At 43.8% G+C, this 24,792-nt stretch overlaps 2 protein-coding genes across 2 annotated transcripts in view; one reads left to right on the forward strand and one right to left on the reverse strand.

Annotated features, from left to right (window-relative positions):
* Positions 1-218: 218 nt before the first annotated feature.
* LOC126529345 (uncharacterized) lies at positions 219-21,544 on the reverse strand. The gene is made up of 11 exons (XM_050176948.3): positions 21,354-21,544; positions 21,040-21,219; positions 18,864-18,937; positions 16,422-16,535; positions 15,794-15,832; positions 15,172-15,236; positions 14,473-14,567; positions 13,359-13,449; positions 8,333-8,609; positions 4,850-5,038; positions 219-3,398 (listed from the first exon to the last, which is right to left on the reverse strand). The coding sequence occupies exons 2-11, from the start codon at positions 21,185-21,187 to the stop codon at positions 3,285-3,287; spliced, it is 1,206 nt and encodes a 401-aa protein (XP_050032905.2). The 5' UTR covers positions 21,188-21,219; positions 21,354-21,544; the 3' UTR covers positions 219-3,284.
* A 280-nt stretch (positions 21,545-21,824) lies between these two features.
* LOC126529342 (sorting nexin-8-like) overlaps positions 21,825-24,792 on the forward strand; it is a 33,016-nt gene continuing 30,048 nt past the window's right edge. The window contains exons 1-2 of the mRNA XM_050176945.3: positions 21,825-21,987; positions 22,122-22,249. Of these exons, the coding sequence (XP_050032902.2) occupies positions 21,966-21,987; positions 22,122-22,249 (150 nt within the window). The 5' untranslated portion in view covers positions 21,825-21,965. The remainder of the gene's footprint in view (positions 21,988-22,121; positions 22,250-24,792) is intronic.

Genomic DNA, 24,792 nt, shown 5'->3' on the forward strand with positions numbered 1-24,792 from the left:
CTATCAGAACGTAGCTGCCATAGCCAGGACTTGAACAGGCAACCTCGCCATGCCCAGCAGCACAACACAGCATAGCAACCTGGACAGAGCAGCAGTTCTAAATGTCTATGCAAGCAGAAATGCATTGGAGGGGTCAGAGCAATGTGCCTTGCCCAGCATTGCACGCAACTGTTCCCACACTTGCCCACTTGTCGCTACGATAGGTAAAATGCAAGCAGTACGGTGCAATGGGTTTTATTTTTGCACAGACAACACATGGTACACTGCCCTACTTTTTGAGCAAAGCAAACAAGGTATACATACAATTTCATAATTGATGACGCTTTTGTAGGTTGACATTTCAAATTGCAAACATAAGCTATGATGTCACTGGCAAAATGCACCGTGTCCCATAAAAGAAAATATGGTAATTAACCCACCATTTAATGCCCTAGTAGCAGATGAATTCACCGACTGTACTGCTAAGCCAACTTCTTTTGGCTATTGGTATGCCAACCTAGTGACGGTGTAGCCAATTAGTTTAAAATTTCAGAAACTGAGAAGACAGGAAAAAAAATCCTTCACATCTGGCATTCACAGTAGCATTCACTTGACAAATGGGTAGGGCCAACAGCAACAAACAGCTGTTCGTTTAAATGCCATTTACAAGCCACGATACACCTCTTCATGCATATTTCAGCAAGATGAAAGAAAATTTCACAAGCCTCACTTGTAAATCATATAGTAGTTGCCTAGACTTGTGTTAGAGTCTGTTCAAGTTAGAGTAGCCTGTATGGAAAGGTCAAAACATGGAATGTGACATCCCCCCCCCCCCCCTTTTTTTTTCGAACAGAAGTGTAAGGCACACTTTTGTGCTTCGAAATTGAAAAGAGCTGTCGCTAGTTATGAAAATGTGCTGCCTGGAGAAACACCTGAAAATTATAAAGGCCTAATAAAACACACTTTTGGCTATTGCGGGAGCTCTGCAATGCTTCGCAAGTGCAAAGGGCAATCCTGCCTATTGACAATGCCTTGATGAACATCTAAGCCAAATTTACTCCTGCGCACCCAGCACAGGGCTTGCAATTTCACTCGGGACCGCTTGCTCTTTTGTGAACTTCTGGATTCACTTTTCATGTTTGCTGCGACACAGCAATAAGCAAGATTGCCATTGGCTGGGTTTCTTTATACATTGCGACAAAGCTGTGCCTCTGGCAAAAGTAGGAAATTAAATGTCATAACTGACAAGACAATCGCACCACGTAGTGGTGAAGAATGACACCATGGCTTCTGAGGTTTAGCAGCAGGTCGGACTGATCATGGAAGTCGCGCTGATACTAAAGCTCAAGCGAATTATGCATGGAGCAATCTAGACATACTTCGGTACAGTAGGAATCCCAAGTGCAGGGAGAAGGCTGTGTTACAGGGGCAGCATTTGAATTGAAAATTCCACTCATTTGAGGTGCATTTAAGTGCTTTTTTGTTTAAAAAGGTTCACCAAGGTTATATTCCCTTTTTTATCAAATATTAGACATCTTTGACAAAATTTGTTGCAGAGCCCCTTTAAAGGCAGATGTGAAAACGTAATCAAAGGTCGTTAAAAAAAATGCCTGAAGCCTGTACTTCTGATGCAAGACAAAACCTGAACATGTTCCAAAGTAATTGACACGGTTTTACCAAATAGGCATAATTGAAAAAAAATTAATTGCCTAAAAAACACAAACTCTTTCTTAAAATTGTCAGTGATGGTACAAACGAGTATTGCATTGTTTACTACAAAACATACATGAGCACATACTTAACATACTGGACTACATGCAAGCAACAATACTATGCTCGCGTAAAAACTAAGTAGTGAGGTTCTTTGAAATGGGAGTTTCTATGGGAACATTGTGATAATATGAGCTACGCTACACCACCAACAAAGAAATGCGAGTATTTTGAATTGCAACGAAATAAAGAAAAAGGAAAGCTGGAGTACCCCAGCTTCTGTTTCTTATCAATAGTTATGTGCACAGCATCAACAAGTAACAAGCTTGCTTCAACTTCACAGTCTTGTGGCCTTTCTAATCCCATTGAAGGCGCCAACATTTCATTACTGGTACAAAGCGCACATTAAAGCGAACATGCAAGATGTGTAACATACGACACCTACGTTCCGTGGTGCCACATGTTGCAAATCCCACTATGCCTACAAAACAATAAAAGAAAGCAGATACCCTTTAACAAATGTTGGCAGGTAACTTTTTCTGTTAGCTGCATTGGCATCTCGCAAAATTTCTTCCTATGAATAAATCGTAGCTTGTGTTAGTGTTGACCTTCCTGAATGCTAATTCATTTTAGACAATTCTGAAATTCCGTGCTTTCATTTGTACAACATGCAGATGTGTAATATCCTGAAGAAGGGTTTTTTGCTGGGCTCGTTGGTGCATACTGTGGGTGAACTGCGTGAGGATGGGACAGGAAAGGAAACTGCTATGCTCCTCTTACTTTCCTTTCTTGTTCCGTCCTCTCCCAGTTCACCCAGAAGTGTTAATATCCATACATCCATCACTGCTCTCAGAAAAGGGGAAGGCAGAATGCAATTCATGCCCCATATAACCTGCCCAAACAACTGCCTGCAGCATCCGTCTTAAAGGTTACCTGGCATAGAGTCAGTGTAAAGCAAAGCTCGACCATCAGTTTTGCATGTTTCAGTGCAGAACTAATTTATTCTGTCGTTATCACTGCCACTGCTGCTCTTGAAGCGCTGTAGTGGCTTCACGGCAATGCATAGCACATTTGTATGTAAATATACTGCACTCTGGTATGGCTTCACAGCAAGACCGATCCCATTGCCAAGAAGCCACACATGAAGACAAAATCTGTGCTCATCTTGCAAGACTGCTTTCTGTGTAAATTCGCGGCACAGTTTCTGCCAGCAAAAATATGACGCGTAATCATCAGCAGTGCTATGTCCATCGAGGCTTTTGTAATACCGTTCCTTCGCACTTTGTTCAACACAATACAGAACCGAGAACGACCACATGCTCTCAACATACACATCTCAAAATAGTAATCAGCTGCTGTGGACACTGTTACACAGACTCGTGGGCAGAACGCAAATGCATTGGCAAAGTTCACAGAGAGGCTGCTGCGAGAGCGCATCACGCCGAACTTTGTGGCGTTCCCTGCCGTGACACAACGACAGAACTTGTACGTTCCAGCATGTACCAAATGTGCATCATGGAATGAAAAAAAAAGATGTTTTGTTTTTTTTGTTCCCCCGTTTCTTTACACTGAGTTTCTGAGCAGCTCCAGATGTTCTATTTGTGCTCCTTCAGCTTTGCCTTTGACGGCACCTGGGAGCCTTGCGATAGATGAGAGCCCTCAGAGAGCCCAGAGACTTCAGAGTGGCTTGCAGATGCCAGGCTGGCCCGCTGGATGGAAAAGAAGCGGTCTCTTAGAAAACTTACTGAACCTACAGTCCTTGTTAGTGTGGCAAATATTACCACAATAAAAAGACAAGCCACATAGAAAAAGACGGGCAGAATCAATGAAAGCATGATTTGACAAAAGATGGCGTTGACTGAAATGACACATCTTGCACAACATAAGTCACAAAGACTGTCACAGTAATTCTGCGAAAAGGTGTAATAAGTGTCAACAAAAAGAAGGGTAGAACAACTAAGCTGCATATCATGATGTGTGCCCACCAAATACAACCCCTGCAAAGAATTTCACGTAACTTGACCAAGATTTCTAAAAATAGTAGCGGCACTTTATAAATGGATGAAACAGCAGCATGGTGTCAACAATCTTGAAACTTTAGCAATGCACTTGAGCAGTTGAAGAAACTTCCCGGATGCAGGTTGCAGCCTTTTGTAGACAAACAAGGCCGACAACATTGTGTTTACATTTTGAGAATCTCAACATTTTCATAGCATACATAAAGCCTAGTTCCAGATGGTTTATGTATAAAGCGGCTTCCTTGCAAAATGTCACGTTTGAAATTTGAGTAGGTGCATCATGAAAATGGACATTTTTGATCCTAACACTAAAACACTGCCACTTACACTCACTATAAATGACACAGAACCCAGAATACTTGAGAACCAGTGCAGACTAAGTACTGGTACTAAGTACAATGACTAAGTACAATGATGTAGTAGTGCCTGCAGTGGGCAGAAATATCTCTGAAGTGATGTTGGAATTTGCGTCACGCTCGGCTGATCACCAACGAAGCTTGTTAATAAAGAATTACGGACTGAACAGCCCTGCAGCTTTTCCAAGATTATTTCATCAAAATATAGTACTAGTACTCCCTTGTAACCAATTCAGCCAAAGCAAAACTTTACTGCAGCCAGCCTTTACGCAGTCACATGAAACTGGTGCTGGCAGACATGTAACAAACAGAATTGTTTAGGTCACAATAAAACATTCACTGTGTAGCAAATTACAAAAAGTTCCGCTATCACATCAAACTTCAATAGGCAATAGCACTACTCCAAAGGTTGCAGAGGCTGGGCCTGTAAACTATCAATAGAGATCAATCTGCTGCAATTTTAATTTACATGAAACATGCACTCTACCAAAATTTCTTAAAATGAAAATAAAACACAGGCACTGAACTCTGAGCTTTTTAAACGCAACAGCTGTTGGCTGTTTGCCCTTGCTGATAACGTGCTTAACACCACAATCGGTTTGTAGCTGCACATACAAACTGTTCTAGTGTAAGAATCGCTTTGTGGAAGCAGACAGATTCTGACGTCCTGGAAGCCCCAAACATTGGCGCACATCACATTTCGATCATGCGCGTTCCCCACCGCGTGGGTTTCCGTCAAACAGAAGACCAGGTTGCAATCCCAATTTACAAAGGGGCATCGCGTACCCGTTTGTGCTGCCGCCACACCCGCTGAATCTTCTTCGCAGCATGGTGGCGCCGGACCTGTTCAACCTTCGGGTCCATTAACTGACTGGATGCGGCTGGCTTGACTGTGGCAGTCGGTTTGGATGTGGCTACTGCTGCAGCGGGTGCCGGCACTTCCCTGCTGCTGCTTGGCAGTGTTTGCTGCGGCTTCTGCAAAAATTGAAATGCATGCTTGTCTGTTCTCTCATTTGCGTATTAAATTTATGCTGACACATTAAGAAAAGGCGTTCTCTGACTTAACAACCATTTGCATTTGCTAATTCACAATAGGTTAAAGAAGTGCCCATTTCTTATACGTTCTTGAATGTCTGCACACTCTATCCTGGACATGTGTTCGTCCATGTCGCTTGTAGGTGCGTATGAGTCATTATACTGCACTTATCCTAATCAGAAACATCTCATCTAGCTTTATGCTTGTTGGGAGCCATATAGGTAATAAGAAAGATTTACCAATCAGGGCCATAAACTTCAGTGTATGTAAACAGGAGTATGGTACGTGTGCAAATACATCCGTGATGTAAACAGAAGCACTGTACGAGACGTCATGCAAACACTAGCACATCACAGAATGACACGAATGCTCAAGATTATCTATGCATTCGCTCCCACAAGATGTAAGAACAAACAGAAGGTACAAATTCAAAAAGAGTTAAGAAATTGCATGAGATTGTCAGTTACCTTCGCTGACATTCTAGCTGCACAATTATGCTTGCAGACTAACTTCTTCCTCTTCTTCTTACTTCAAACATGGCACATGCTCGCAATGTGAGCTGGCCACAGAGAATGAAGGATCTTTTTTTAAAATTTTCTGTTTCACAGATTACAGCTTAGTTGTATGGCCCGTTGACTTTAAACACACAGACTATAGTGGATGAAAAGTGTCGCCATCTGTGAGCTCCAGAAAGCTTTAACAACGCTGAAAGTTGAGGTGAGAAGCAAGTTCAAAGTCATCATCGTAAAGCAGAGGTGCAGACAATGCAGGGACACAAGAAAAATGCATGAATACAGAGCCTTTTGCCCGTTTATAGCCCCATAGTGGGTTGAGCTATAGCACCTGGGAACAGCCAACCAACCACATTGTTCATATGTTACCTAATTAATGTTTACTTATTTATTCACCTACAGCTTTACTTTTAGTGGCATTACAGTAGGGGATACACATCTTATAATATGTAACATTAATTGACACTCAAAGATAAGCACACTAAAAATCATCACTACACACTGTAAAAATTTGCAGGCGGAAAAACATTCCAGACCCTTGTGGTTTGAGCAAAAACCAAATAATGCAAAGTGTCACTTGTAAAAGCAAACATTATACGGGAACAGACATATATACAGAAAAGATCACAAATAAGGCTGTTTGTCACTGTCTTGTCACTAGCTGTCTGTCACTATCACTAAAGAACAAGCCTCCTTTGTGTTGTGTGTTGCCGTTAGCAAGCCATGACAAGTCGACTATCCCAACAATAAGTTTTCTCTGTCCTTTTTTGTATGCCTCTTTGTTTGTGCCTAATCTCCATTTCTGCATCTGTGTTGTCTGCTGTGCACTTTCCAATTCAGAGAGCTTTTATTTTATGCAGTTATTATTGTTTGGGAACGTCATGCACACTTAGGGGACTTTGCACCTATCTATCTGTCTGGGTCTCTAACTGTTCTCCTGCCAACTTGGGTCACTGGATAGTCCAGGGTCTGATGGGTAGAGCATTGGACTACTGCGCTGAGGGAACAGGGTTTGGTCAAACTGGTGACCCCAACTGGTGAGACAGCTGGTTTAACCGTCGGACCAACTTCAGTAATGGAGTATAAGCCACTGGGTGTATGTGCCGCTTTTCAATAATAAAAAAAAAAATTCCTTAAAATATATTCAGTGCATATTGAAAAAAAAAAAAATGTCTGAACATACCGGGCGTCGGGGATCATTTATTTATTTATTTTTCAATACTGCCAGTCTCTTTCCAAGACCATAGCAGGTGGGCGTACAGATTGTATGTGCAGGTATATTAATACACCAGCACCACATGGCAAAACAGAAACGGGAATCTAATGCAGTGACACTCATCACAAAGGTATAAGAGCGAAAGTTATACACAATAAATTTCCTTAATGATAATTAGGAATTAATGCCAAGCTGAACTTCTACGAACACACTCATAACGCTTATAATGTGTACACACTTATAATAGAAATAATATACGAAGCACACATTTTCAACCTCGGATAACAAAAAGTAACAAACAGCAAAAGTTATACACGGAATGGAGTGGTACCCAGGCAGGTAACAGTAAACCTGAAAACGCTTTGTTGTGAGCACTCGGCCACTAACGTGCTTCCAATGATGGCGAAATGCCTTTAGGGCTGAGAGTGTTTAGCGTTAACAGATGATATTTTTTATTTTTGAGGCAAAGTCTGATAATGAAACCGAGGGATCTAACAATCCCATTCCCTGACACAATAGTATAATTAGATAGAAATGTTCCGTGTCAATATATGTTGCTTTAGTTCCCATATAATTTTTATGTTTTGCATCTGATAAACCTATCAAATCAAAGGGAACTGCACTGGATGCGAGGAAGCCACCAAAATATTGTAAAAAACTTACCTGCATCATAGTGATTCATGCAGGGCAGCCAAATAGTTAAGACAGTTGCTCATAGTGCCTTGAACACCATAAAAGCAATGTGACATGAAATGCAAGGTTGCAATAGAGACAACGAACCCATAACTAAAGACGTTCTATGTTTCGAATTTCATGAGTAGCAAATTTCCCCACAGTGTGGTCGCGTTTGGATGCGTCTCCAATGAAGGGAAAGAAATGCCCCCACAAGGACTCTGGCTCAATGTGAATAGGCATGTGGGTGGATCGGGTGGCTTCTGCGGTTCTTCCTCAAGCCACTGCGAAGGTCGCACGTGCGAGATTCTGAAGCTGCCTCAAAGCGTTCGTAGGTGATAAGTGTGGCTTTGTTTGAATGATTTCACTTTGCCATCTCTTCAGCTTTGTTTTGCTGAAGTTATGACCTCTTTTCACATGTCGCATACAAGTGTCAAATTTACCCCGAACAACATGTACGTTCACACAGGCATCAAGTGCAGATTTCGCAGTGGTGCCACTAGACTTAGCAGCATGTTTAGAGAGGGACCTAGCTACATACACGCGTCATACATGATGCGTTTTGGTGGCGGCAATATGTTGAGTCACTACACTGCTGCTATGCTAATCGAATTAACTTCGACATTCATCGTAAAATGGCTCTGCTAGAATTTTTCTTTCTTTACAATGTCCATAGTGAACAACATCTCAGCATCTGTATTACACTTATGCAACACAATTAGCCTTGGCAAGTTAACGAAAATTTGGGTATTACGAGTACACTGAAACTGTTGCATATCTATCAGACTGATCAGAAACTCTTTCTCTGTCAATCACCATCAAATGTCACTTACGCTGTTCGGGGGTGTTGATCTTGGCTCAACTGAAATTTCCGACGTGTCTGTTCTGTCGTCTGGCTGCGGGGGGCCCCGGGTGACACTGAAGGTGTTTGAGCGTTTGGCTGTGGCAACATTCTTGCGCGGCTCTGTGGCAGCTGACCCGGCTCGGCATGAACTGGCTGGTCTCTGGCCACTGCCACGGCCAGGCGTCGGTGTCCTTGTCGGCGTCTTCACGGGTGTTTTTGTCGGTGCCGCCGGCTGCAGCTGGGACTTCAGTCGGCGAATTTCCTGTCTGAAAGACAACAACCAACAAAAGTGGTGGCTGAACTCCTTATTAATCAGTACTAGAAGTAGTACTTTTAGTATTACATGACCTACCATGGGATACCATATGATACATACCCGAGCCATATGAAGCCACCAGACAATGAAGCAGAGGAAAGCATGGGAAGCAACTCGCAGCCACTGGGAGCCAAGCTTGCAACCATTGCATGATGCACTGAATGCTTTACCAATTGAGCTATGGTGGTGGCTGTTTCCCCATCTTCCTTTGTTATGCACTTGTGTGTGGTGTACTTAAGCCTAGCCCTGGACCGTAAGCCTGGGTGGGCTCAACTCCCACTGGCCATTTCTGCCACTTTTATTTTCCTTATGTTCACATTTCAATCTGAAAAAAAATGTAGTTAATTTCTCTTATGCTTTCCTTTGCTTCATATGGTGATCACTAACAAAAAAATTCAGCCCCTCAGTTCTGAATCTTGCTCATAAATATCAGGGGTATGGCAACATATTAAACTTCCGCTACTTGCCCTTCCAGTGCACTTGGTAAGTGGGCAGCAAAAAAGTACCACACAGTGGTTCTGAGTTAGGTTAGCCGATTCATTATGGCGAAACAGTGCTAGTGACGGGACAGGTGAAGCAGACAACGCAATGCGCTGCAAAAGAATACCACGGACAGAAAAGGTGCATGCCCGTAAATTCCTGCTACCACATCTGTATCTACTGATTTAACCAATCGGCCAGAAATGAAAAATTATTGATCGAGAGTAGCGCTCCTGATGTCACAGTAGTAATAAGGGGGAGGCATTAAAAAAAAAAAAGAACGACTGATGGAACACCGTTAGTACTAGTCAGCACTCAAAGAAAGAATTCAGATAGACTGAGCTTGACATCTACTGTCCATTCTGCTGGGGCCAGTGTGGCCACCACCAGTGCGGTATGCACGCAGCTTCTCAGCAGGCGTGCTAATTGCGTGTGTGTACAATGGTCGTGCCAGCAGCAAAAGACAGAACACTTCCCCTGGCTCCAACAGAATGCACTGAGCAGTCTGCGACAGTGCGCCCACACTTGGCGTCCTTCGCTTTTGCAGCCTAACACACTGCACATCTCTGGACAATCATGCACGCCCCTTCGATATCGGGACAGCATGACAGCGTTGGTGCAGTTTCTTTTTAAATTGTTATTAACAAAACAGGTAAGGCATGAATTGCAGATTACAAATTTCACAAGCACCTCCAGTGGATGAGCAACATTGCTGCTTGGTTCGTCCATGGCACGAGTTTGAAGTAAGGTTAGGCACGAATAACGCAGAAATTAGGCTCGAGACTGCTGCAAACCTGGCCGTGCAGGATGGGTAGAGCGAGAATGATTACATCAGCAAAAATGCTGTGTGCATGGCTGCTAGGTATGGAATGTATGTGTGTGCTTGAAGAGAGAACTACACATGCACTGTCACTCAAAATGCTTGCAAAACATTTGTGTAGTGTGTATGCGTGTAGCATAACTTAAGATTTACAACTTCAGTTTCTGACTTTTGCTGCTGAAAAAAATACTAGCAGCAGGATCGCTCGAAGTGGCTATCAAACGGAAGATATATTTCTGCTGAAATTCTGAAGCATTACCAAGACATCTATTTCAGGGCACGTAATTCCTGCCACTGCTATGCAGATTATACTATGTATTGCAATAGCAATAATTCATGCTTCTAAAATGCGGCACGCCTGGTTACCAGGCTACTCGGCTTTGCCATAAGGCCATCCTGTCAATGGCAGGAAGTGTAGATTTTCAAAAAGCAAGTGCGCAACTTGATGCAGCAACAAAGAGTGGATGCACTGCTACAACTACAGAAGGAAGGGCTTCGCAGGTCCAAGCGTGCAATGCACCACAGCAATGCATGTCCCCAAAGTATCAGTACGCAAGTACAGAAACCTTGGACCACATGCATATTGCTCGTTGATGCAGTGTATTGTGCTTCTATTAGGACCTTTCAGCATCGCGCCATAGTGGGAACTACAGATGCATGCCAGCGTTGACATCAGCTCTCATCTTAATGGGGAGGAAACAACCTTTATCTCAAGCAACTCTTGTTTGCGTTTTTTGAAAAGAAAGAAAGGAACAGGAGAATTCTGCTGGCCACCACCACTGGCGATGGCTGTCACCAGAACAACGACCAGCACTGGTGGATGAAGTGAAAAGGGAATAGAATAGGAGAAAGTATTGAGTGAGAAGAAAAGGAAACGGGGACTATTTTGTACATTTACTGTATTTAAAACAGTGACCATTAGCGCAAACATGTGCAGGGCACACCACGAATACATGCTGGCTAGTGGCCAGGATAGGCCATACTGCCATTGTACCGACACACGATTGTGGATGAAGTGAGATTCCGCTTTTGTTCATGTTTAAGTGGACACACAACTTGTCCCCACCTCCATCAACCTTCCACGCATGTATGCCAATATCTGGCAGGTACAAACCTGATCACTGGCGTGTCTATCCCGTGTACCGACTCAAGCAGAGGAGAGGCAGAAAACTTTATTGCATGAATTGGTTCGTTTCCAGAAGCTTTTTCCACAATCAGACGCAAGCTGACATTGGCGCCAAGCGCATGTCGTGGGGCGTTAACGCACGGCCCATTGCCCAAACAGATGCGTAACACACTCATGGTTCACTTTGTAATTGTGATATTAACTTCTACTCAGTCATTAAAGGTACCCTTGCTTATAGAGTCAAATCTCAATACAATGAACTTGGATCATCATCACCATCATATCATCAACTTATTTATTTCAACTGCTGACATCGGCATGTGACAAATACAGTAAAACCTCATTGATACGTTCCCATTACGTATGTTTTCCTGGCGCCAATGTTTGCAATTGAGAATACAAAAAATGGCCCAATAGAGTTACACTCATTTTTGATCGGTTCATATGTTTCTGGAAAACAAAATTTTTCAGCACCAACGTTCGGTATGTTGCCAACGTTGACAAACTGCGATCGCATGATGCGTTTTCCAGCTGCTAGATTCCATGTAAACAAGAAAATGTGCGAGGTGCACTCAATCGAGAACAACATATATACCTGCCCGCCCGGCGGCATCTTCCCCCACAATACTCGCCTGCCCGTCTCACGTGAAAACGCTGGCGCACACTCAGTTTCTCATTTCGATACCAGTAAATCTCTGGGATCGTCGCACGCGGCATTCACAGCTATCACTGCCAATCCTATTGCAATAAGCATCTTCACCTATCTGTTTCACAGCACGTGGTGCCATCAGAATCCCGGCCATGGCGGCCACATTTCGATGGGAGTAAAATGCGAAAACACGCGTGTACTTACATTTAGGTGCACGTTAAAGAACCCCAGATGGTCCAAATTTCCAAAGTTCCCAACTACAGCGTGCCTCATAATCAGATCGTGATTTTGGCACATAAAACCCCATAGTTTTTTTTTTTAATTTTTAGTGCCGTCGGAAGTGTAGCGTACGCTTTTAATAGGCGATAACCGAAACACGCCGCGCCGTTCTATGCTGCAGAGTGCGATTGAGAACTGTATATAGCTGCCCGTCCCACATGAAAACGACGGTGCGCAGTTTCTTATTCTGGTAGCAGCAAATCTCTGCCCCGGTAGTTGCATGCCGCATTCACAGCTATCGCCGCCAAACCTATTGCAATAAGCATCTTCACCTATCTGTTTTACAGCACATGTTGCCTATACATAATGCCATTGGTAGCGTGCTGCACGCTTTTAGTAGGCAATAACCGAAACATGCTGCCGTTCCCCGCTACAGGAGGCACGATGTGGGCATCACATTTCGCTTCGACGGCATCTGGTGTCGCCCACCGGCTCGATTTTGTCGTTTCCCGTCGCCCTAGTAAAACACCGTGCAACAGGAAAACAATGGAACACATCTCAGGCCGGCGGAACACGCACACCAGCTCAACGAGCATCGGCGTCTCGTGCCGCGACGATGCGCGCTATGCTTTGCATTATGTAGATGTCATCAATACTTGAGTCTGTAAAATTTTTTTTTGGTTACTTCGGATCATACGCTTTCCCGGTTAGTACGTTTTTTCTCGTGGTTTTTCACAAAACGTACGAACGAGGTTCTACTGTATATGCTTATAATGAATAATGTACATAATGAAGGTGCATATTGTCATGTCGTAGTGACGGTGTACAACCACAGCAGCACACCTCAAGTCACGGAACTAACTGTTCATTGGGTGAGCCTGTACCCAGCAAAGCAAGTAACACTAAGAGCAATAATAGCGGCCAGCACACTCATCAGTCATCAAAATCCGATTTATGAGTCAGACACATCACCTATATATACTGACTCATGCAGGTTCCAGCATAATCGCTGGTGTGTACCAAGTTCTAGAATTTAGACACTATTTGCATCACGCACGCAATCTGATTACAGAAGGTTTGGCGACAACAGATAAAATTGGTTAAAAGAATCGAGAATGTTCTAATACATGCAGGCATGCCCTGCACCAAACAACAACGTTTAACATTTGTTAGTTGGTGAAAAGCAGTCACCGGAAAAAGATAAACAAGTACACATGTCAACATTATGAACAGGTTTGACTGTATTCATTCAAACGCAGTATTAAGTGCCAGACAATGCATTGTTTAGACACTTAAGCATTTCACCGTCTCAACAGTTCTTGCACAAATGGCATACTAAACACACGAGTGACTGAACCTCATCTCCAGATATGAGCATTTTGTTATCCAACAACTGCGCTCTCACTCTTTTTCCTTCAGCTGGAAACCCAGCCGGCGGTTCTCTTGGCTGATACGATCCATCTGCTCACGAAGTTTCACGAGCTCAGCGCTCGACCCTGCAATGCAGATAAAGATTTGTAATTAAATTATTGGGTATTAAGTACCGCAACAACAATCAGGTTATGACGCCCGCTGTAGTCAAGGGATTCTGGAATTCTGGATTAATTCTCACCACCCAGAGTTTTTTAACATGCGCCTAAACTTAAGTACACGAGCATTTTTGCATTTTGCCCACATTGAAATGTGGCCCTCCAGCTGAGACTGTGCTCACAGCATAACATTGCACCCACTCTTGGCGCTCTTTGACCATATCTGGCCCTTGCACCAATATATTCATAAATCATAATCATCATCATCATCATCATCATCACTCGGCTACCACAGGGGGTCGAGCACAGACGCAAAAGTCGAGCAGACGAAAGGGTAGCGGCATACCAAGTGAGACATGCAAGTTAGTGCTCATGTGTCTCCCATCTTCTTTCACCGTCCTCATCTAGTTGTGTACTTAAAAGTGTTTTGTCATGTCTTACCAACATGCCCAAACAGCGACAATATGCACAACACACAGCATATAGAGGAACCAAGCCCTAGAAACAAGAACTCCATGAAAATAAGGAATGGAAAGTGGGAGGAGCAGTCAAAGAACAGTGCAAGTCGCCCCTGAATTGCAAGTATGAATCTGTGCAGCTGCCGGAGTGAACATGAGCACATGCTCCTGTAGTTCTAGATCACCTTGATTTATGCAGACAATTTTATTCATGCATCCAAACATGCTCATAACTGCACAGACAAAAAGAAATTTTTCTATCATATTGTTTGACAACTCTATTTAGCTTACCTGACCAATGCTGGCTTAAATGATAATTCAAAAAGGTAGTAGTACTGTTAATTATTTCACTCTTCCATATATATAACTTCAAGATTACAGATTGTCTGCCAGCAAGTTAAAGATCCTCAGGTGGTCAAAATCTGTAGTCCCCCACTATGACGTACCTCATTATCAAATTGTGGTTTTGGCATGTAAAACCTCAGCATTTGTTCATTCATCCAGAACATTGTTTGGCCTTTCAAACACTTACCTCGTGGCTGACTGCTTGTCAGCCGAGCTTTGGCAGGGTGCATTTTCTCTGGTGTGGCTGTCTCTGATGAGCGTCTCTGGATGGCCTGAAGTTTTCTGTTGTTTAGACATTGAGAACACAGTGGAATTCAGGCTCAAACATTTGCTGTTTCACGGTAAAAAGTGCACACAAGATAGGTCACCAAGCAATCTGATCTACGTGCTAGATCAGTTAAGGAAGCCTATTGAGAGCTTTCAGCCTGACCCTCGCCAGTGAACGATAGAACTGAGAAAGAGCGAAGTGCCACATGACCGCATTCTCGCGTGCACAACCCACACCAAATTTCATTTCTTCCGTTGTTTTTTTTTTCTAATTACGGCACAAAGTCAAACTGTGCCAAGACAGTCCCTTTAGATGCAGCTTCACAGCTTCGTTACAGTGCAGAGAAGCTGCACCTGAAAGTAAAATCAGCATTGTTTTGAAAGCAATGTGAATCTGTCAATGTGTGAAGCATACAGCTAGGCTCAACTGCAGCAGATTTTGGATCTTATCATCATGATGGCTTATACTCTAATCAGTGACAATAAACATATGTTAGCCAATAAAATAAAATTCGTCACTGCTTCTACCACAATTACCCCAATTGGTGCTACCACAATTAGAACAAGAACCACGAGTTCACAGCTCGTAGAAAGCACGAAAGAAATGCAAATAACTTACTTCAGTTTGTCTTCCTTTTCTTTTAGCTGCATTTCGAGTCTGGTACACTTTTGCTTCAAGGCATCCTGTACAAATTAAAAAAAAAAAAAATATGGGCACAGCTTTTTGGTTTTAGCAGTCCTTGTAAGAGAGAGGCATGAGAGAGAGGCAAGAGAGAGACAGCTGCTGTTTCTCTCAAAACAAATACGAAATTTGAAATATTCATATAGATTTACTTAGTGCAATCTGCTTGCATGTCTAGTTTAATCAATTCACCACACAAAGATCTGGCACTCATTGGTATCTCCATCTGTCCAGTTCACCAAAGCAACACAAAGTAAGAACAAAGGTACTGTTACACTCATTTATTGTTGCACCATTGAAGCAAGCAAAGGCTAATCTTTTACAAGCAGTGATACTCGCTGTTGCCTGCATTTTTATCTTATACAATTCACAAGTTAGTGACAAAAGTGAAATACTTGGCAGTTATACACCTTAAAGAAGCAACACAAACGATACTGCTACAAGGTTTATCTATTGTATCAACTCTTGCACTTGCATGTGATAACATGCATTTGTCTGTGATATCACAAGTGATAACACAGACAAATGAAAAAAGAAGTGAGATAAGAAGGGCACTCACATCTCCTTTCTTCTGTTCCTGAGCAGCTGCCACCTTGTCCTTGCATTGTAAAGAGACAAAAGGTTTTGACAAAAGCCAGACATCACATACGGGACCCTCAATATTCATCATAATGCTTATCTTTCAGCTTTTCTGCCCTTTAGAAGTCTGGGAATTATAAAAAGTTGCATGTCACTCAAAACTATTTTAAAAATGTTTCATCCCCTTAACGGCCAGCATGTTTTGCCAAGGGCAGCAACATGGTCTAGGATTACATCTTTCTTTTGGCTGTTGCATTTGTAAATATTTGGCATGCACACTAAAATTGATGGAAGTGCCCACTGCATTCTAATGACTTCACAATGTGCAGCTAGAAGGGGCTACTCTACAAAAAAAAAAAGTGCTGAATGCCTATAGCAGGGAATCCTGCACTAATTGGGGAATGTCCTTATCAGTCAAACAGTGCTAGAGCAGACAAGGACTAAGAATGGTACTTGCACGTGCACTTGTAAGTGTACCGCTTAGTTTGCATTCACACCATTTGTCCTATACTATAATAACATTAGGCTAAGGATGCACGTAAGCATGACAGGTGCACTTAACCGATTGCCTCGAAGAATGCTTACAGGACCAGGGGTAACGGCCTCACCTTGGCTGTCTGTGCGAGCTTGTCCAATTGCCTCGACTTGCGCATACAGTCCTCCTCGAGGCGCTTCACCTTTGCCTTGAGTCCCTGGTTTTCCGAACGGAACTGCGCTACCCTCTGAAAATGTACCACTGGCCTCAATGATGTTGCGGGCTTGCAGATCGGACAACAGTGAACAAGTTTTGTGGACCGATATGCATGACAATAAGCACAGTTGTTGCAGCTTAAGAGCACCATTATACTAAAAGTCTATTTACATAACACTGCGAGTAGGTTTTTCTGCACTATTAGACTGGCCTACACAAGGTGGTTGCGAGCCCGCTACTCAAAGCCCTGTTGAAACCAAGGGTTTATTGCAAACAGCAAAAGTGTAGAGAGGAGGAGAGTGCGGCAAGACTAGCAATACTAGCTTGGGTGCTCGTGCTTTATTTGCACTTCTATGGCGATGTCTACCATTTTGTGTGGGTCAAGCGAGATATGTAGAGAAGAGCACTTGCAGATTTTCCCACATCCCTTATAGAGCATTTAGAAAAACACCAAGCTTGTTACATTCCCCACAATGCACGACCGCACAAAATATGGCGGCCAGCACAGTTAAAACGGCAATTACTGGGCAGCTGGTGCAATGTTCTTTATTTCATTTCTTAAATATGATGGGAAGGAATGTACAAAAGTAAGAACAATGCACCAGCTGCGCATAAATCAGAATTTGTTAAATGCGGAGCGACCATATCGCAGGCAATGTGTATTGCGGGAAAGCCAGCCTGGCACATTCATAAGGAATACATTCTGGGTCCCCAAGTAACCAGTCATCCTGAATAACATTTGTTTGGCCAACGAGTGCACCACAGCTAAACATCTGAGAAACACTGCCTTCACGAAATGCTATAAAGAGGAATAATAAGTCAATATGGATTGATAAAATACACTTCTGGTTACCAGGGAATGTTAGCCTAACCATGAGCCGAGTTATAGCAAGCAACGAAAGATACAAAATAATGCTAGCACCTCGTGACACAATGAATTTTAAAAAGCGTGTGCAGACTAAATGATAGGTTATCCAGAAACAAATATTATATTTCACTCTAAAAGAAACATGGACTCAGCCTAGCGAGTTTTTGAGAGCGTTTTGTGAAAGAGACCAGCCAGAACATGCACATTCGTTATGTCACACCAACATACCAGTGTTGTGGCTCAGGTGAGTGAATAGTACTGCTGACCCTCATGCATTTATGTCCCTGTTTCACACTTTCTATTCTGTACCCCACTCACTTGTACATGTTATTTGGTGTCGAGGGTAAAGGCAAAAAAATAAGTAATTTGTGTGAGAAAGCTCAACCATCTGCCGCTGATTTAATCCACTATTTCGACAAGCTATCATAACCTAGTGTAAGGCATGGCAGATTATTAATGTGAAAGCAATACATGTCCCAGGAGGTAGAAAAGCCAGCATTGCAGGCAACGAGTGGTACCGAAAATCATCATCACCAGTGATGTCATGAGTGTCTTGTATGACGTCAGTAGAAATGCAAAATTAAAGTTAGAACAAGTTAAAGTAAGGTGACTTAAGGAGAAGTAAAGTGAATTAAGTTGGAGTGAAGTGAATGAAGGTGAATTATAGTGGATTAAGGTTGGTACAAATTAGAGCAAGGTGGATTGAGGTAGAGTTTTGAAGGACATGTGACAATGTACGATGTCACATAGCATGGACTTAACCAATTAATTAGAAAAGTCATAATTCTTTTGCATCCAAATCACGTAAGGATACTTATGTGACTTTCAATATTGCATTATGTCAGCTCTGGGGAAAGTCCGTTCATTTCTAGAATGCTCGAAACAATGGAGAAAGACTGAGGCTGAAAGGCCCAAAGAAACAATGTAGCTGTAAAAGGTGCCATAGGGAAGCACTGGAATAATTTTGGACACCTGCGGTTCCTTCATGACTATGGCCAAAACAGAACTGGTCTCTCAGTGTGCTCTTTTTCGCTAACTGTGATTCTGACCGCAGGCTGGCCATAAGTGAACAGATTGGCACGGACATGAGCACAAAATGACACGCATGCGCGGTGCCATGTTTCGGCACCAGGTGCTTGCTTCATCAGAGGGCGCGAGAATGCAGTTTGACATCCGCTCGCAGATTCCAAAAGATGTTGCACCCTCCCATACGCTCAATGCAAGGCACAGGAATGCTTTTACATTTTGTCCCCCTTTGAAATGTAGCTCTCCCAATCTGGAATCAAACCCATGACCTCTTGCACAGAAGCATAGCCAGTAAGCCACTGCAAATCAGTTGGTACCGAAACACAGAACAGAACAGGGTAGAGGACAGCACAAACTTCTAACATTTACTCTCGAAGGTGTCTCATCTTTTGCAGCAGTTTTTCCACACATATTATAACACATTGCATGGTGGAGGAGAGTACCAAAAACAGTATACATTCTCACTTTCTGTAATGCCGCCGCTTCTTGGCGAAGTTTTTCTGTTGCCATTCGTGCCGAAGTATTCGGAGATCTCCCACCTGCGTAGATGACGTGTATGGAAAACAAACACACTCCTGTTGCTCAAGAAAAATCGAATCCAAAGTTAAACTTACTGTACGTTATCATCATCATCATCATCATCATCATCATCATCATCAGCCTGGTTACGCACACTGCAGGGCAAATGCCTCTCCCATACTTCTCCAACCACCCCGGTCATGTACTAATTGTGGCCATGTCGTCCCTGAAAACTTCCTAATCTCACCCGCCCACTAACCTTCTGCCACCCCTTGCTACGCTTCCCGTCCCTTGGAATCCAGTCCGTAACCATTAATGACCATTGGTTATCTTCCCTGCTCATTACATGTCCTGCCCATGCCCATTTCTTTTTCTTGATTTCAACTGAGATGTCATTAACTCGCGTTTGTTCCCTCACCCAATCTGCTCTTTTCTTATCCCTTAATGTTACACCTATCATTCTTCTTTCCATAGCTTGCGTCGTCCTCAACTTAAGCAGAACCCTTTTCATAAGCCTCCAGGTTTCTACCCCATATGTGAGTACGGGGCAGAAACCGCGAGTACGTGAGCACTGTACGTTAATGAAGTGTTAATTGACACATAGTCCACTTTCATGTTGTGTGTGTTTGTAGTGTTGCAAAAGAAAAAAGAAATAAACAATAAAGATACCAACTATAGTATGAATTTATAATGAAGGGAGAGTTTCTCCACCTGTTGATATATTTCAAGAATAAACGCATGGCTATAGACAAGGGAGCTGTGTTATTGTAAGCTTTAACACCATATATCAGTGTCAAAACAGTCAGCTAAATGGTGAGCACTTCAATCAAGTTGGCAATATGAAACATTGTTACAGTGCACAATTGAACACGGACGAGAAGAGAAGGACAACAAGAACGCCGGACTTCAATTGAATTTTATTCACGGAAAACGGGGCTTTATGTACACAGCGGGAGAGGGGGGGTGGCCGCTGCTAGTGCACAGGACCACCCAAAAATATTTCCTTGGTCCAGGTGACGTTCATCAGAGGCATCAAAACCAAAAGAAAAAATGAGAAGAATAAAAATATAGAAGTAAAAAGATGAGAAGGGGGAAAATCCCCCTTTTTTTTCACATCACTCGAGTACAATCTTGCTCATCTCCCGCCCTACCTAGCCGATTCGACACACACGTTTGCCCTGAGATAATCAAGTTCTTTTTTCCCAAGCACAACAGAAGGAGCACTGACGCAGTAATCGTTTTAATTAGAGATACAAAAGGCTTCAAAAATTTGCTGGTTTTTCTGAATGCTAAATGTGCGCAACACACGTGTTTGTTCGAAAAGCACCTTGCATGCTGGCTTGTGCGAGCAACGGCAAATGTGGTTGGCTAAATGACCAGCGCCACTTAGTGAAGTAGCATTCCTGCGATGCTCTAGCAGGTGTTCATTTAGACAGCGCCTGGTTTGACCAATGTAGCATTTCCCACAGGCGAGGGGAATACTGTACACAGCACCAACGTCACATTCACATAGTCACATAGGTAGGGCGGGAGATGAGCAAGATTGTACATCAGTGATGTGGAAAAAAAAAAAGTTTTTTTCACCTTCTTACATTTATATATATATATATATTTTTTTATTTTGGTTTCGACGCCTCTGATGAATGTCGGCTGGACCAAGGAAATATTTTTGGGCGGTCCTGTGCACTAGCAGCGCCCCCCCCCTCCCCCCTGTGTACAAAAGCCCTGTTTTCCGTGAATGAAATTCAGTTGAAGTCCAGCGTTCGTGCAGTCCTTCTCTTTTCGTCTGTGTTCAATTGTGCGCTGGAACGATGTTTCATAATTAATGCCAATCACAACCAACTAGCCCAGCTGTCCATACTTAGCAAGTTGGCAAATCAGTTCTGCGGAATTCCGCAAGGTGGAGGAAGGTTCATGAAAGGAATAATTGACATCCACCCGTATGTAGCAAGAAACTACAAAGGGAACCCACACGGCATACGGGTGGATGTCATTTTTTCCCTTTCATTCAATCATATGTTACACCCAAATATTCCGAGGTCATGCGACGAGCGTGTCGCAATATTTGCGCAGAAAGTTTTTCACATAAAACAAGTTTCCTCTCGGCCAGTTAAAAACGTACGCGACTCTTTGGGCCATTGGTTTCCGTTCACGGCCGGAGTTTTTGTTGCGCTCGAGTTCGGTTGTTTTGGTGCCGGCGCTGGGGACTTCGGCGTCCGGGGCGCGGCGGCGGGCTTCTTCGGGATGTCATTCTTCACCGGGCCGTTCATTTGGTGCCAGCCCTGAGGAAGCGACGTCACGCCTGGGAAACCGAAAGCACTTTCTCAGTCAGACCACCATAACGAAAATTACAAAAGCGGCATCGTAGTTTGCCGAGTACAAAGCGACAAGCGCTGCGCCGCCGCCGACTGGCGTCGCGCGTCAAATGACACATACGAGTTCGGGGTGGAGGAGACGAGCCAGAACTTTCAGCAAGCTACTGAGCAAGCAGCGGGGGGCTCCACACGTTTCATTCGAGCAACAGGGGGCCAGTGGATAATTGTTTTGCTAGGCTGTGACGACGGGCTGTCAAGTTTCTAGCGTCTAACGCACGTCGCTCACCATGGCAACGGACCGAAACAGCCGCCATGTTGCCAAATGAGAGGTGCGATGGTGCAAGAAAACGTGGCACGCAATGGCCTACTACACGTTCGAGCAGAATATCAGTTATATTTTTGAAAAATAATAAAGTATTTATAAGCATTACCCTTCCATAATAAATATTGCTTTAGTGACCAAATTTATTTAAAGATTCTCCTAAAAGTTTTAATAAATTTACTTGTCCGCATCGCACTCTGCGCGCATCGCTCAAAGGGAGGAGGGGGTCAGGGGGGTGGAGAAAGTTGCCTGCGGGACGTCGCCGACGTCGCGTCGGTTCCGTGCGGCAATGCATCTCGCATGTGATACCTTCTGTTCGTCTTGTAAACCGGTAATGTTTCCCGAAATAAGTGTGAAGTAATGAAAACGCCGCATTATTGGTCAGCCTGGTTCTGAAAATTTTGAGGCAGTATGACGGTGGACTTGAGCGTCGGTGAGTGCGCAAATCATGCGAGCGTGTTTTGGAGGTGGTGCTGATGCGCTTCTCGGTTACACATGTGCCGACGCACTTGGACGAGTCGGTAGCATTCGTGTCCTGTTACTTATTTTTAATGTGATGGCTTGCAGGCGCCGTGCCGGCACTTTACAAGGAAGTTCACAGCCTGCTGAACCCGAACGACAGGAACGAAATCGACCGCGAACTTTTCGGCCGGCTGCTGGCGTCGACGAATCTTCCCAAGACGACGTTGGATCAGGTGGGGAGGTGGTGATGGAGTTGAAATGAGGGCAGTTCAGACGGAAACGCCTCCTTTCGTCGCGCGCGAGATTGCGGTGGGGGGGTGAACCTGGATAAAGATGACCTTTTTTTTATTCTTTTGTTTTCCTCTCCTCAACTGACCGCGTTTTTTTTTTCGTCGATGGCTCTCGTGCGCGCCGAGCGAAAGTCATTTGCGGCGAGCTCAGCTGGGAAACCCGTTCGGCAAGTTTGTTGTCCGCTCACCGAAAAGGGTAGTGCAGTGCGGCGGAGTTACGGCAGTTGTGACATATGCATGCGTGTTCTCTTGTGTGGTTCAACGTCTTCGCTGGCTGCTTGCGGGGACGGCACCGACTTTTCGGCGAGCGCTGTCGCCCAATCCTCGGCGCTCTCTTAGGAGCGATCGTTCTACTTTCGGATTGCTGAAGCACGCCGCTCGGCTAGACGCGTAGTTCTCTGCTTTCAATGAAAGACCGAGTTGGTTTATATTTTTGCGCGAACAGTTCTAACACTTTGTCATGCTGGCATTGAATGCCGGTGTGTCACACAACTGTTATGAGGCAATTTTTCGACGGAGCTTTGAAAGCTTTCGGGGCGATCCCGCGCGTTTTCCGCTTCAGTCAAGTGCGGGAGATCTCTTGGCTTCAGCGCAGCTCACATCGCGGCCTAACCGCTACGATTACGCATGCTCTGTATCAATTGGTATACGACGACAACGTCCTGCGCGCGCTGCGTCGAGGTCCCGAGAAGTCTCGAATGGTTCTCCCTGCATGGGCACCGGCGAGTGGAGCGCGCACGGATCGCGACTTGCCTGAAGTGCGTTACAATATAACCATTGTCCTCAGTTGTCTTGCGCTAAGTGAGCAAAGGTGTAGGCACACAATTATCTCGTACGCGCGTCGTTCATAAGGCGGAGGGGGGGGGGGGGGGGGGTGGCGGCGGAAGCTATAAAGACCGATATTTGTAGGTGGAGGAAAAGCGCTGGCGGTATGCTATATTGCGTCACGTGAGCTGCTGCTGCGATAGAAGCATTTTGATACGTGTTGCCTTTCAACGATAAGGCGAAACGGCCTAGGTCTCCGTCCTCCCGCCTTTTCTTCTTTTATACACGCCTCTTGGCTTTGGTGTCTGCCCTGCATGCGTGAGGGTTCGACAAAGATAAGAAACGTTAAAACGGGGTAATGCACTGCTAACAGATATTTTTCCCATTGTATATTTGGAGGGGCGTGTCAAGATTCGAGCTAGCAAGCATAGCAGCTAGACCAGGCATGCAGGAATGGCTCGGGTTATAGGAGGTAGGTCTTTTACTATGTATGAAAAGCTTAGTTGCAACCTCACATTTTGTAAGGTTTCCGTTATATAGACAAGTTAACAGGTTGATCTCAGTTAAAAATTTTGTTGGATGGGCAGTGCACATGTTGTTATAATAGCTTAAGGAACTTAAGCTATTACGTTCCTTATTACAAACTCGGAGCATCGTTTTGTAAGATTTCAATTGCTACATCCCTGACTTCAAAGGGCAGATTGGCGTAACAAGTCTGCATTGCATTACAATTTGTGTGAAAGGAAACATTCTTTATTAAGTAGTTTTCTAGAGTAGTGTTTGTATTCAGTAAAAGTCCCCCTTATAACGAAATTTTTTTTCTAAGTTTTTTCGTGGTTCCGACAACTCCACATGCATTTTGAACTAGATTACTCGAACAGTAGTACCGGACTCTGCTTAGTACGAAGTGCAAAGTGGAAAATCCGCATGGGGCCACTTGGCGCAGTGCAGCCAGCGCAATGACCCGTCAGATTTCTTCGCATGAACCTGCCACTGCAAAGACCACTACAGACGCCACTCCACCACAAAGCGGCAGTTTCTTCTTGGCACTTAACAGTATTGCGTAATGGTAACCAACAAACAAAGCAGCTGTTCATGGGCATTATCATAATTTTGCCACTGTCATTGTCGCCACTATTGTGTACAGGTTTGTTTGAAAGAGAGAGAGAGAGAAAGCTCTTTATTAAAAAGCAGTGGTTAGTGTATATTCATCTACATGCTACTCTGCTGGGAATGAGTATGGCTTTGTTTGAATATACTTTTAAACTCTTTGTTTTAGTACGACCACATTTAACGCGCTCCGGTAGGTTTGAACTGTACATCCAGCATTACTGACTCTTATAGCTCCTCTGCTTTTAACAAAATATCACTTATGGTCAATATTATGTTCAGATTGTACATGCTATGTAGTGCTTGAATTGTGTACCTGTCGTACTATGGCATGTCATTATTACTGGGAAGTATTCGCAGTTGTACTTGCAAGTTCATCACAGTACTTCTTATCCCGTGGGCAACTTATAGAATCTTCATTTATCATGAGGCTAATACACTTAGTTTTATTGCTACACTAAAGGTGCACCAAAGAAAATTAAAATAAACTGTTAGCTAGTAAAATAAAATATGGTTCTGCAAATATACCCTTTCTGTAATTGTAAAGCTAGCTTTCCTGTGGGGCAGCTTGCCCAACGAACGGCGTCAGTCATTTTTGCAAACAGCGTGTA

This window comes from Dermacentor andersoni, chromosome 8, assembly GCF_023375885.2.
Source record: "Dermacentor andersoni chromosome 8, qqDerAnde1_hic_scaffold, whole genome shotgun sequence".
Taxonomy (NCBI): Eukaryota; Metazoa; Arthropoda; class Arachnida; order Ixodida; family Ixodidae; genus Dermacentor; species Dermacentor andersoni.

Bases quoted from the DNA above. Each gene is read 5' to 3' on its own strand.
- LOC126529345 (XM_050176948.3), bottom strand. From the start codon at position 21,187: ATGAACGGCCCGGTGAAGAATGACATCCCGAAGAAGCCCGCCGCCGCG. The intron at 14,568-15,171 runs GTAAGTTATTTG...TCTAAACAACAG, and splicing joins GAAAAGGAAGACAAACTGAA to AAAACTTCAGGCCATCCAGA. The intron at 13,450-14,472 runs GTAAGTGTTTGA...TCTGCATTGCAG, and splicing joins GACAAGCAGTCAGCCACGAG to GGTCGAGCGCTGAGCTCGTG.